We start from the raw sequence: 13,623 nt of genomic DNA, 5'->3' as shown, positions 1-13,623 counted from the left end.
GCACTCTTCTTACTATCACGAGTAATACGATACGACATATTCTCCCATACTGTGGGTCTTAGCTTGTCAGGGATCCTCGACCGTCACCATGCGCACTTCCACCATCTTCGCTCCGCTTTTCCTCGCGGCCACTGGCCTCGCCCAGGCCGTCGAGGAGGGCATTGCTCCCGATGCCTCTGCGCCCGAGGGCTGCAAGACGACTGTCACGACGCCCTTCCGAATTGGCACACTCGAGAACCCCAGTCTCAGGAGGCGCGAAACTGCTCAAGAGGTATGCCGCTGCCTTGACCTCTTACTCGTAACTTCATACTAACACCATCACCAGGCATCTGACGGCGACCTCCTCTGCACTCTCGAAGACGGTATCCTCCACGACCAATACGGCCGCACCGGCTCCATCGTCGCCAACCAACAGTTCCAGTTCGATGGCCCTCCCCAGGCAGGCGCAATCTACACAGGCGGCTTCTCAGTGTGCGGCAACGACTCGCTCGCCATAGGAGGCAGCACCCGCTGGTGGCGCTGCATGAGCGGTGCTTTCGGCAACCTGTACGACTCGTGGATTGGCGACCAGTGCCACGAGATCCGCATCCAGGCTCTCTTCGACGAGACTGCCTCAAGCATGAGCAGCGACATGAGCATGTCGATGAGCAGCACCACCTCGAGTGCCCTGTCCGGATCTACTAGCATCATCTCCGCCAGCGAGACCAGCGGCCTCACCAGCGAGAGCAGGAGCATGCACTCCATGTCAACCGGCTCTGCTTTCTCCTCTGCCACACCCTTCTCCAACAGCGCGACTGCCACTGGCTCTGAGGGTGCCGAAGCCAGCGAGACTGGTGACGCCGCCGCTCCCCCTGCCGACGGTGCCGCTTCGTCCATCTCCATGGCTCCTTTCGCCATGGTCGGCGCGTCCATGGTCTTCCTCGGCGCTGCTCTCATTCTCTGAGCATGGCATTACACCACCGCGTTACTTCGAGAAACTTCTTCTTATTCCCGCGCATGGTATGGCAGGCTTCACATTGCCCCTGCATGTCCACCGCCTCGCCTCGCATTGCATTACTTCCACCGCATGTCTTCCCTGCATTAGCGAGCATGTCGCCGGCGCTTGTTGTTACTCTTCATGTTGATAGCTTGCGAGCGCAATGATTCGATGAGCTAGCTTTGGCGCATTTTTTGTTTATTATGGTTTGATGCAGCGCATGGTGTTTTGAGATATACACATTACGCATTCGGCATACCGAGCTTGGGATAGATTCCAGGCCTTAATCATAATACTTTGGAACATTTTGTCTTCAGATTGCTGGTTGATTGTGATGTCGTGTGACTGTAGATCTTTAAACGGATGTGTAGTGTAACCGAGGTGTTGTCATATACACATCACTTTGGTAATACACTGAGTGTACTAAAAGATCATCGAAAGGTGTACATGGCTTTATGGCTTGGCATCCTACACGGTTGGTAGTAATCACCACCAGCTGGGCACCTCGAAACACTGTTCAAACAACAGGCAAAATATTAGAAGTATATCTAGTCCACCGAAGATCATTCTCGCATCGAAAGAAGATAAATCATCCACCACGCCAGCCCGCCCGCAGACCCATTCCATCCCACATCTCAATCCTGCCATTACATCCCACCCCATCTGCCACTATTTCAAAAATCACTCCCCAGCTCATCAAAGCTATCATCCGGCACAGCCATCGCCACATTACTACTCTCCAACAACCCCCTCACCTTCTCCACCACCTCCCTCTGCCCCCGCCACTTCTCCACCATCCCCTCAATCTTACTCCTCAGCTCATCACTCCACGCCACAGGATTCCTCGGTATATTCTTCGCATTGCGAATCACAGCCGGCAGCAAGATATTCGTCTGGAAGCCAGGCATGTTCATGTAGGATTTGAATTCAGAGTATGTTTCGTCTAGGTTGCGGAGGGCGGATTCCATGGTTTGGTAGGAGGTGTGGAGGGTGTGGAGGTAGGTGAGTTGGGAGGAGGTGAGGGAGGCGGCGCGGCGGAGGAGGAGCAGTGTGGTTATGGCGTCGTTTTCGGTGGGGGTTAGGCTGAGGGGTGTGTGTTTGGGGGATGGGGCGCTGGCCCAGAGGGGTGGGAGGAGGCGCATGTGCCAGAGGATGCGGCTGTCGTCTTTACTGTCGGTGAGGGAGCGCATGAGGTGGGTGCGGCGGACGGAGCGGAGGCAGTCTTCGTGGTGGGAGAAGGTGTAGGGGGAGGCGGTTTTCTGGGTCGTGGTTGTCAGTATGTTCATACGAGCTGTTTTGGGGGCAGATGTACTTGTTCTAGTAGTAACCGGTATTGTCGCTCCGTCTTGAGGAAGCGGACGAGCATATCTTTCCACGCAACCCGTATCGATCCCGTGCGCAGGGTGACATCGACGTCGAAGTGCATTCGCCGCCATTCACACGGGAGATCCAGATCTAGGACCGCGTGGTCGAGCCGGATGCACCAGCGCAACGTCCCGAAATATTCTTCCCTGCGGCGCAACTGCAGTCGGACCAAGACACTATACCAGTCTGAGTCCGCGTCGTCAAGCGTATGGCCATCATTCGCTTCCGCACCGCCTACTCGCCTGAACGCGTCATACCACTCCTCTGCGATCTCAAAAACGGCGTGCGTCGCGCTCCACGCGGGTCGATTTGTCTCCGGGTCTGACGCAGTGTCCCACTCGACGTGCGAAAACCCTGCTTCGAGTAAATGGACCGACTCATACTGTTCGTCGTCCAAGTCCACCATGAGTCCAAAATCTCTCGCACCCATATACCCCACCAGCTCCGTCCTCTGCAGACAGCGGTATAGGACCCGTCCGTCGATCGCATCGCGAAAGCCACGGCAGACTAAACGCCAGTCGAGAATATAGTCCACAGGAACATGTTCGAGGATCTGGAGGAGCAGTTCTGCGGGGAGGTGCGCTAGCGTCCTGTTCGCAGAGGAGGGCGATCGGTCTTGGCTCGAGTCGATGGCGGTGATGAGCGCAGCGACATCGTCGGTGGAGAAGCCGAGCTGGATATGCCTGGCGAGGTAGGAAGGTAGGGGTGCGTTATCGTGGTTATCGTTGCTGGAGGAGGGGGCGTGGATGGGGAGGCCATCGGGCGCTCTAGCGCGCCCCCGTGACTGCGACATTAAAGTTGATCCCAGGTGTGGAGATGCGGGGATGCGCGATGGTTAGGGGATGGTGTGTGTTTTAGTCTCGGTCCGAATCAGAAGGCACGTGGTGTGGCACAGCGGCGCCAGCTGCGTTCCAAGGGATTACGAGATGTGTGCGACGACGCGATTCCCGTGATATTATCAGCGATGGCATTATTTCTGAGCGCTTACTTCCAATGGGTATATCGATATGAGTTTCACGATCGGTGACGCGGGTCTTGCCGCTACTCTCACGCTGGCCACCTGGGCATGCTTGCTTGATCACCGCAACACTCCCCCACCACATTCGGGAAATAGTAAACTTCAACATTCTGAAGCCTACATCGGCTTTAGGTCCTCTATTTCGCCTGTTTTTGATTGCACGTAGGCTGCAGACCTGTTAGGTTTCTTCCTGTGAGGTACCCCGACAGTCCTCAACCCACAACCCGCCCAGGAACGCGCACACGCGCGACATGAGTTAACCATCTCGCGTATGTTCGGCAACTCGAAAATGATCCTTAGACTCCAGAGCGGAGTCAGTGGGTCGGACCTTAGCTACTGATGGTTTAGTCCCAGCGGCTCGCCCGAGTGGGGTACATGTCTATCCTAGTTGTCAACGCGTATTCCGCAGCATCCTACGGATATGAACAGCCGTTCGACTTCCTACACAGAATGCAGGTGCATGAGGGAAAGCTGTCCCGATGGTGCAGTCATACATCTCAGCATGGCTTCCAGTCGATCTTTGGCTCGCTCAGCGCCTTCTACCCGCCATCCTCATCATACCGACCAACTCCTTGATACGATTTCAAGATGGCTCCCGCAGTCCGCCGACCCGTACGCGTGGGCGGTGCCTCAGGCGGCTTCTCCGACCGTGTTCGAGCCATCGCATCCCTCGCCAAAGACGACGTCGATGTCATAGTAGGGGACTGGCTCTCCGAAATGACCATGACCATGCATGGCACCGGAAAGCTCAGGAACAAGGAGCAAATGCTGCAAGCTCGCTCATTCGACGAGAAGCTCAACTATGCCATGTTCGCTGAGAACTTTATGGATTGCTTCACCCCTGCGATTCAGGATATAGCTACCCGCGGTATCAAAGTCTGTGTCAATGCTGGTGCATCAGACACGGAGCTGCTGGCTCAGCTTGTAGATAAGACGTGCAAGGAAGCTGGGTACCCACTGAAGGTCGCTTGGATTGAGGGTGATGATGTTACGGGTACTGTCAAGAGTATGTTGGCTAAAGGCGAGGGGTTCAAGAGTTTGATGCATGATAAATCGGTGTCTGAGTGGGGTCTAGAGCCTGTTTGCGCTCAATGCTATCTTGGTGGTTTGGGTATTGCCAGAGCACTGACGGAAGGGGCTGACATTGTCATCGCTGGTCGTGTCTCGGATGCTTCGCCCATCATTGGTGCCGCTGCATGGTGGCACGAATGGACGAGTGATCAATTCGATGAATTGGCTGGCTCTCTAGTCATTGGTAGGTCGTTTACAATCACATGTGTACGTTGTACTAATATTCGCAGGCCATCTTCTCGAATGTGCCGCATATGTATCTGGCGGTTACTGCTCCGACTTTCGGAGTCTCCTAGCCCAAGGTAAGCATATCAACATGGGCTTTCCGATCTGCGCAATCGACAACAAAGGCGAGGGGGTGATGTACAAGGAGAAGAATACTGGTGGCTGTATGACAGTCAACTCGGTAACATCTCAACTTCTCTACGAGATCCAAGGCCCACTATACTACAACTGCGACGTCACCGCAGACCTGACCGACATCAGAATCGAACAGATCGGCGAGGACCAAGTCAAAGTCTCCGGCATCAAAGGCCTCCCACCACCCCCAACAACCAAAGTCGGCATCACAGGCTTCGCGGGCTGGCAAGCCGAATACCACATCTATCTCGTCGGCCTGCACATGGAAGAAAAGTGCCAATGGATCGAAGAGCAAATCCGGTACGAATTGGGCCCAGAGCTGATCAAGAAGTTCGACGTCCTGAAATTCATGCAAAACGGGTCCTCCGTCATCGACGCTCGCAACCAAGACGTCGCCACGGTCGACTTCCGCGTCTTTGCCCAGTCTCGAGACAGAGAGCTACTCAACATGCGCAACCCCAAAGGCTTCTTTCGCATCTCCATGGTAAACTTCCTCATGTCGTGTCCGGGCGCGTCACTGGGTAACGACGTGCGGCAAGCAGAGGGAAAACCATACTACGAGTACCATCCCTCGCTTCTTCCGCAGTCAGCCGTTAAACAGCGTGTACATTGTATCTGGGACGGTGAAGCCACGAATGGCTTCGCAGATGGCAAGAAAGTGATCGGCATGCCCCTCGCACCCGAATTTCGCGAGTATCCCCGTCAACAACCCTCCTACGAAACTACATCACCCATCCCACTCTCCCACTTCGGTCCCACCATCCGCCTGCCCCTCGGCTCCATCGTCCTCGGTCGCTCCGGCGACAAGTGCTCAGACGCCAACGTCGGTTTCTTCGTCCGCCACACCGATGAATGGGAGTGGTTACGGAGCTTCCTCACCATCGATAAAATCAAAGAATTGCTAGGGCCAGAGGAATACAAGGGCAAACCGATCGATCGCTTTGAAATGCGGAATGTAAAGGCGGTGCACTTTTTGTTGCATGATCATTTGGATCGTGGGTATGATGCTTGTAGTACGTATGATACGTTGGGCAAGAATGTTTGTGAGTATCTCAGGGCGAGGAGTGTGGAGTTGCCGGTTAGGTTTGTGGAGAGGGGTGTGCTGTAGATTGTGGTAGAACGTAATACACGGTGCTGGCATATCATGGTGCTTTCAGCTTTTTCAACCAGAATCGACATATCAAGGCTATGGAAGAATTTTGACCTTGATATGTCGATTCTGGATGGAACCTCGGAAAGCAGCATAAGCGAGAAGAGCGCCATTGCTTTCGATTATGAATCTCTTACATCACTATCGTGTCTTTTCATTTTAGATGTTGTGTATTGATTTAAGCTTATCCCAGAGACATGGTAACCCAAAGACATGATATCCCAAAGACATGATGTTTGCCCCTGGCGCTTTCGAAGTTTGAGAGCCGCTACTCAATCCCTTTGCTCTCATGCAAATGTCGAAATGCTTCTTTTGACATCCCTCAACCAAGATGCTGGTGCGCCCGCATGAGTCGTTTTACCGTCCTTTTTGAAGTCAAGAAAGCCTCCTCATCATGTGGAAGAACGGTCAGGTTTCAATCTGGGAAAGCGCAAGTTCCATATTTGTAGGCTTCTATGTTTTTATTTTTCGCTAACAGGAGAGCGCAGCCATCATGAAGGCCGCGTTTGCGTTTTTTGTTCTTTGAGAAAATAGGTGGTATTGTTGTAGAGAAAGAGTACCGCGTGGACGGACAATTTATACAGACCGCAGTGGCCCAAGCTTCTGGGTAGTCCGCCGAGTACCGGTGTTGCAGTCATGGTGACTGATGTACATGTTTTGGGTAAAAGTGAGCTTCTTTTGAACTGGCGGAAGCCCGAGAAGACGCCATGTCTACGACTGTGTTTAGTTTTGTAGCCATATGAAGAGACATCGTGTGGATTCTGGGGTTTTTGATAGTAAGAAAGATTCCACGAGTAGAGGGAAAAGTATGGAAGGTGTTTGTGACGACTTTTGGATATTGAATCGACATCAGAGACTCAACCATGTCTTTTCTGGGTTGCATGTACTGTCGTGAGGACTATATGTACAGTATTTGCGGAGAACCATTTGTAGTGAATGGGGGTGTCTTTGGCATTGCGAGAGGTCTCATGCAAGCTGGTCGATAACCCTTTTTTTTTTGGAAGAAAGGCGCAGAGCGCAGAACACATAAAACTTTCTCATTCCAGTTTTGGTTTTGTGGAGAGAAGAAGTGGTGATGAAGAGACTGGAAGGGAATATGCGAAAGGTCTGACTTTATATGAGTGTCTGTGGTGGGGCGCAAGTGGTCCTGGCCGGAAACCACATCTACGGTCTGAAGCTGCCGCCCACCATCACCAGTGATGCTGTCAAGAGAACATGACGCCCAAAAGATCACTTTTTGTAAATGGAGGGATGAATATTGCAATTTTGCTCATTTTCGCTTCCAGGCATGGCGATCGTTCGATGGGGCCACTGGCGCCAGAGCTCAATCAAAAGAGCCTTGGGTAAAATCATGGAGTAGTCGCGAACATGTTTCGTAGTGGCAGATGCCTCGTAATTACCCAAGTCCGAAAAGACACCAACACTCGTCAAAGTCGCGAAAGGCACAAAGTAAGTCGTGACGGCAAAATGACGCGCCCATGATGCAAGCGCGGCCAGGCGCACTGACCTGCACCATTCACACCAGCCTTACGGACCCTCGTCTGCTACTGAAGATAACGGAAGGTCGGTCGAGTCTCGTCTCGAGTTCCAGCCACCAAGACTCTCCAGAAAATCGTGCCGCATCGATCCACCGTTGCAGGAATGTTGCCCATGTCACCGGAACGGGCGTCCGCGCTCGCGTGCAAGCATGGCATTCATCAATACCGATGACAAAAACCGCGTGTAACACGCTCAAATCCGATCCAACTTACCCACTTGTTTCGGTAGCGACATCCAAAACCCTTGTCTCTCGACTTGTGATTGATAGTTGATTGGCACGCGGCCCAGTTCGCCGCAGCACATCCCCACGACGCCAAGGACCCTTAAATCCGACTATCGCTTTTCGCACACCACCATACCAAGCATAGACTGCAGCGGTACTCAATGCCAGCCAATATACTATGGCCTACAACATAATTGTGGTCGACGGGACGCCTAGCGGTTTCAATAAATGCTGCATGCGGTAGGTGTGGAAAGTAGGAGGATTGCAGCGGAGAGAAAGGCCGAAGATGGGGTTGCTGCTTTGAGTATGAAGAGGGTGGGTGTGGATTATAGGACGAGGCCGCGGAGGTAAAGGCCGCTTTTCGTTTTCTACTTGGAGTAGGAAGAGGAGAGGTGTTGAATGTAGTGAAATCGCGGTGTTTTGCTCCATCCAATGGGTTTGGAGTAGTCGATGAGCGATGCGGTTCATATCATGGTCACTTTAACGCTCTAAGCGATGGACTTGATCATGTATCTTGGCACAATGCTGTTTTGAAGGCCTTGTGTGCTGTCAAGATCATCATGTTGCAAGACGGTTTTGGAAGAAGAGCGCAGCAGTCCCACTGAGCGAAGGAGATGTGTCTTCGTGATCAAGGCAATGGTTAATAATATGGGTCAAGAGACATGCCCAAAGCACTTAGGTGACATGCAAGCAAGCCTTGCACATGAGTTTGCGCATACCAACTTTTTAGAATATCCATAGGAAAAAGTACACATTGAACTTTCATGTCATATTCGTAGATTTTGAAGGCCCCTAAGCGTATACAAGATAACACCTGGTGTCTAGAGTCGTGATTATGACGAAGTCCAACAGCTACATTACATTTGTATCAAAGACTTTGAAACGCGATGGGCTCTTTGACTTCTGCACTCATGCGACTGCGGTGATGTAATTTCGCTCAAGATCTCATGCATCTGTCGAGTACGGACTTTTGACGACGAGCTCCATCAATCGCCAATGACGATTTATTAGAAAAATGAAGCGTTCGGAAAACTGATCCTCCAGGGAGACATCCAACGGTAATTCGGCAGTTTTGAAGTTTGGGCGGCAGAATAGAACATAGAGCTTGCCATCTGTTGTTTTGGTAAGGTAAGGTGAAAAGTGAAGTTATGGAAGCTTTACCTTCCATCTGCGAGATATTTATATTGTCAGAATACCACTGGCGTTAGAGTGGAGCGACGAGTACAGCTCATGGACAAGGCAGAGAACCGAGAGAACACATGGATCCAATCTTGCTAATTTTTGACAAATAGTGCAGCAATCTTCCGCCCACAGGACTCATCCCAGCCTCGAAATGTCTTTTTGATCTGCATAAGAGCAAATATCTCATATGGCTGCCGATTGATGATTTTGGACTTTGGTCGAGCACTGAAGACTACATGATGTTCTCAAGAATGGTACAAGAGATCCGAAAAAGACGGACATGTGTACCCAGCGATCTTGCACTTTTCCCACATACCGCCTGCATTCTTTTTTTTTTTTTTTGGCAAAAGCGACATATATTCGATGAATGCGGAGTTTTGAACGTTGTCAGAGAGCAGAAGTCATGGAATCGCCCGTGGCGATTTTGAAATGATGGAAGAAAGGCGAGCTGCCGGGAGACATATCATGGGAGTAGCCGAACTTTGGAACGATCGAGACAGCTCCATAGATCTCGAGGGAATGAATTTTGGAAAGAACCAGGAAATCCGGACATAGTCGTGTTGTCTCGATATTTTTGATAAATGAAAGGTGAGAATATGGAAGAGAAGTTGGAGGACATGAGAGGTGGTATTTATACTCGCTAGCCTCGCCCCCTCCCAAGGATTCTGACTCCGCAGCCGGTGCCGGAGGAGTTGACAGCCATCACATGCATCACAACTTCGCGCTTGCGCCCGCAATCGGCGTGGGCGCCTGCTCAATCAAACATCCCGCAAAGAAGTCCGCAACACCATCGAAGTCATCAAGGCTCGTCACTTTGGATACATCTACATGTTGTCAGTATTTCTTTTGCAGTGTCAATGATCGCGCGTCGATTGCTTACATTGATCAGGTCTCACGATGACGACTGCGCCCACGTCGGGGCTCACACCGTACTTCTCGTACGCGTGTCCATGACCTGAGTTGTAGTGGTCATCGTCGATGAACGTCTTGTGGAGATCTGTCGCATTGGTCAGCGTGACGATGGACGAAATATGAGGGGGCCGCATACCGCGTATGTTCCACTTCCCGCTCTTTGGCCAGAAGTAGTCGGGTATGCTTTCTTGCTCCGTTTCCGGGAACTTGCTGCTCAACACAAGGAGCGTCTCGATGGAGCTGTCGATGTGTTTCCCCGCCGGCGTGTATCGGCTTGCGATTGCTTCGAGGGCTTTTGCCAGCTTAACGGTGTTAGAATACGAAGACTATGGGAGCTGGGCGCGCATACCTTGGCCAGTCGCTCATGATGCTGCGCTTGGTTGACATCACCCCCAAACACCACAACGCGCCACCTTCCATCACTCCTCAGCACACTCATCAACTGCACAGCCTTACAGTCGCAAAACCGTATAACCTGCGCACTTGGAAAACGCGTGCCCACTGTGACCGCCGTCGCCGCACTCTTCTCCCTGTCCATGCCCTTGGTAATCACAGTATCTTCGTACCTCGCTGTGAACCCCGCCATATACCGCCCACTCTTCCTAAAGTAGTCCGCAAACTCGCCTTCATACCGGTCTTTCCTGCTGATCATCTTGGCAAGCTCTTTGTCAAAGGCGATCAGATCAGCGGCCGTCCTGCTGCGCTCGGTGACGTATGTCGATAGTAGGGAAGGAGGGGATAGACCGGAAAGAACGGAGCCAAGCTTCCAACCGATATTGTAGCCGTCTTGAAGCGACACATTCATCCCCTGGCCTGCCTTCGGCGAGTGCGTGTGACACGCATCGCCCGTCAAAAAGACGCGGTTATGCGCATGGAACACTTCGGCCAGGCGCTGACCAATACTGTATGCACTCCACCAGAAGACGTCCGCAAAGTCCATGGTGTACGGCGCAAAGATCCTGCGAGTCTGGTCTTGCAAGTCGGCCAGTTTCACTGTCTTGGGCTGCGTGCCGACGGGAAGCTGGATGTAGAAACGGACTAGTTGGCCACCTTCGCGTGGGATTATGATCAAGTTGCCGGCGGTGCTGTGTATGGTGCATTTGCGGCGGATGTCGGGGAAGGTCGTAAGTGGGTAGATATCCATGACGCCCCAAACGGTATCGGAAGAATCGCCGAGCATGCGAATGTCGAGGGCTTTGCGAATGGTGGAGTGCGCGCCGTCGCAGCCTAAGACGTACTTCGCTTCCCAAACATCTTCTTTGCCATCTTTCTCAGCGGTCACTTTGACGCAATGCGCGTTCGGGTCGTTCTTTCTCTTTTCGTCTATTTCCACGCTCTTGACCGTCCAGCCGTACTCGATACCGTTGCTCGTGCCTTCCTTCCATCTTCCTTGCTCTTTCAAGATGGTCTCCATCTTCCCCAGCATGAGTCCATTCATGCGCGCTTGATTCAGGATCACATGTGGCAAATGGCTCAGACCCTTCTCCGTATCAATAGATCTACTCTTCCTCTTGATGCCGCCCTGCTCATTGCCATTGCCATCTTCATCGACACCCCAGAAGCACACCTCCAAGATATGATATGCCTCGCGCAACAAATCTTCCGATAGACCAAATGACTCGTAGATCTCTACTGTGCGCACCTGGACGCCATCTGCTTGGCCGATCTTTAGTGGACCAGGACGTCGCTCCAGAATCGTAAATGGGATATTGTAGATTGCTAGCCAAGTTGCTGCGAAGACACCAGCTGAACCGGAACCGGATATGAGAACATCCGTTTTTGGCATCGCGTCAACGTAGTATATCGATTCGTTATCGAATTGCTGGAGTTTGGCGCACTAATGGGTGAACCCGTAGACGGTAAAGATGAGATGAAAGGCGATTATATGCGATGATCGCGGTGATGCTACTCTCCAAAGCGACGGTCAACGATACAGTAGCAGTGAAATCTACATCGCGAGATGACAGCATTCCGCGAAGTTATACCTGCCGAATAAAACCCCGAGGGCGCATCGGACATGATGCGGGGATGAACATCGACCCGCTCACTAGCGTATCATCAGTGCAGCGAATCCGGGGAAGGGGCCGGAGTAAGGTTCTCCCAAACTTCGAGCGGTGAATGTACGACAATCATGTGAAGACAGTATTCCAAGGTTGTCTACAGCAATGGTATTCGCATTGCTTGCCAGATGGAGATGGGATGAGTTGTGCTGCTGCGGCGCTTTACACGCGGCCCCAGGAAGCCTCGGCTCGGACAAGACCCCATGTAAAGAATACATCAAGACACCCACCTACAGGAACAAGAGAATATATGACCTTGAAGTCTCCATTGCCGTGAGACCTTGTCGTAGGCTTGTCTTGAAAATAATGTAGACTGTAGGGCACCTGTTCGTTCCCTTCCTTGTATGAGACAATCGTGTGCGCAGGGAGGACTTCGGTCGATTGTAAAGAGTTGATATTACTATATAAGCGCTAAATATGTCATGATCTCGTCTGCAAAGGGCGGCAATGAAGCACATTACCAAGTGCTTTTGCGGTTCCCAGCTCCTCCAAGTTCCAAAAGCCACCGTTCACAAGCAGTAGTACAGTGCTGAAGCATTTTGCCGAAACTGATATGCGCCATAAACTCCACCCAATGCCGTAAAATGGTATGCGCAAAACAAGTATCATCGAAAGTAAAACAAAGCGGGATGTTGTCGTGAGCCTAATGGCCGACGGCGGAGTAGTGCGAGTTGCGCGTGTATGGTTGTTGGTATAGCGATGGTGCGTCGTAGTCGGAGTCCTGGTACATAGTGCCACGCTTTTGGTCCTCCTCGAGGAAAGGCTCCTTGACCTCCCAGTTGTGTTGCTTGACGCCGACGGAGAATTCGAGATCTTCGCGAGTGATGGAGTCCCAGTACTGGAAGTTGTCAGTGTTGTTCGGTTGGATAATGTTAGTGATAAGCGTACCTTGTAGACCATCATGACGGCAAGCAGGTTGCAAATAGTGGCGAAGAAGAGGCCATCGATGTAGTGTTGGACCTGGTCGCAGATGGTGTCGCTGAAGACGTATAGAATGACCTGGCCGATGACAAAGAAGAAGATGCCGAATGAGATATCACCGAGTGGCCAGCGGTCCTCCAGTGTTCCGACAACCAAGATGATCTGGCTGACGGTATATACGAAGAGGCAGATGGCGTTGACGATGTAGGTAACGACAAAGATGCCGACGGGGTTGCCCGGTTCCAGTCCAGCCCAGCCCTTGAATGTCAAGAGGTTCACGGCACCACCGACGATGAACATGGCCAGCGAAGAGAGGCGTAGGAGCCAGACGGAGAGTGTAGTGCCATCCTCGTAAAGTTGGAAGCCGACGAAGCCGTTGATGAGCAGACAGGTGCATAGCGCGGAGACGAGGCCGTTCTGGGCGGCGGCGAAGTACGGGTAGGCGGCAGAACCAGGAGCAGCGACACCGGCATCGAGGACGAGCGATATGATGGTCAAAAGGAGGTAGATGTAGAAGAAGGATGTGATTTCCTTGCGACCTGCTGTGCATTAGTGAACTGCCCCGGCTATAGACGGCAATGCGCAAACGTACCGACAGCTGTGAACTTGGAGCGCACGTGGATAATCATGACGACGGTCATGATCATGGCCAAAATATGCATGAAGTCGTTCGCCGCCTCGAAAATGAGGGTATTCGCAATCTCAATCGTGCGCGCATAGCACTCTGTCTGGATGCCCACGCCATCGTTGATCTCCTGGTGGCCGACAAGCGCGCATAGTGGTATCGGTGCCTTTTCGCATATCGTCTGGAAGTCGCCGAAGCCCATGATCGCGGTTTATGAAACG

The 13,623-nt window shown here is 52.2% G+C and overlaps 5 protein-coding genes across 5 annotated transcripts; 2 read left to right on the top strand and 3 right to left on the bottom strand.

The window, feature by feature from the left end:
- Positions 1-88: 88 nt before the first annotated feature.
- J4E85_003586 (uncharacterized protein) lies at positions 89-943 on the top strand (the record flags this gene model as incomplete). The annotated part of the gene is made up of 2 exons (XM_051467853.1): positions 89-271; positions 326-943. 2 exons carry the CDS (start codon positions 89-91, stop codon positions 941-943), a joined length of 801 nt encoding a protein of 266 aa, XP_051329012.1.
- Positions 944-1,650: 707 nt separating this feature from the next.
- J4E85_003585 (uncharacterized protein) lies at positions 1,651-3,134 on the bottom strand (the record flags this gene model as incomplete). Its single annotated transcript, XM_051467852.1, has 2 exons — positions 1,651-2,235; positions 2,289-3,134. The coding sequence occupies 2 exons, from the start codon at positions 3,132-3,134 to the stop codon at positions 1,651-1,653; spliced, it is 1,431 nt and encodes a 476-aa protein (XP_051329011.1).
- Positions 3,135-3,947: 813 nt separating this feature from the next.
- On the top strand, positions 3,948-5,898 carry J4E85_003584 (uncharacterized protein; the record flags this gene model as incomplete). Its single annotated transcript, XM_051467851.1, has 2 exons — positions 3,948-4,614; positions 4,661-5,898. The coding sequence occupies 2 exons, from the start codon at positions 3,948-3,950 to the stop codon at positions 5,896-5,898; spliced, it is 1,905 nt and encodes a 634-aa protein (XP_051329010.1).
- Positions 5,899-9,595: 3,697 nt separating this feature from the next.
- On the bottom strand, positions 9,596-11,582 carry J4E85_003583 (uncharacterized protein; the record flags this gene model as incomplete). Its single annotated transcript, XM_051467850.1, has 4 exons — positions 9,596-9,708; positions 9,765-9,881; positions 9,933-10,098; positions 10,146-11,582. The coding sequence occupies 4 exons, from the start codon at positions 11,580-11,582 to the stop codon at positions 9,596-9,598; spliced, it is 1,833 nt and encodes a 610-aa protein (XP_051329009.1).
- Positions 11,583-12,499: 917 nt separating this feature from the next.
- CHS7 (Chitin synthase, class 7) lies at positions 12,500-13,604 on the bottom strand (the record flags this gene model as incomplete). The annotated part of the gene is made up of 3 exons (XM_051467849.1): positions 12,500-12,694; positions 12,745-13,316; positions 13,370-13,604. The coding sequence occupies 3 exons, from the start codon at positions 13,602-13,604 to the stop codon at positions 12,500-12,502; spliced, it is 1,002 nt and encodes a 333-aa protein (XP_051329008.1).
- Between the last annotated feature and the right edge of the window lie 19 nt (positions 13,605-13,623).

The sequence above is a fragment of the Alternaria conjuncta genome, assembly GCF_024043145.1.
Source record: "Alternaria conjuncta strain BMP 0040 chromosome Unknown scaffold_4, whole genome shotgun sequence".
NCBI classification, from domain to species: domain Eukaryota; kingdom Fungi; phylum Ascomycota; class Dothideomycetes; order Pleosporales; family Pleosporaceae; genus Alternaria; species Alternaria conjuncta.
This window is presented reverse-complemented; position numbering and strand designations above follow the sequence as displayed.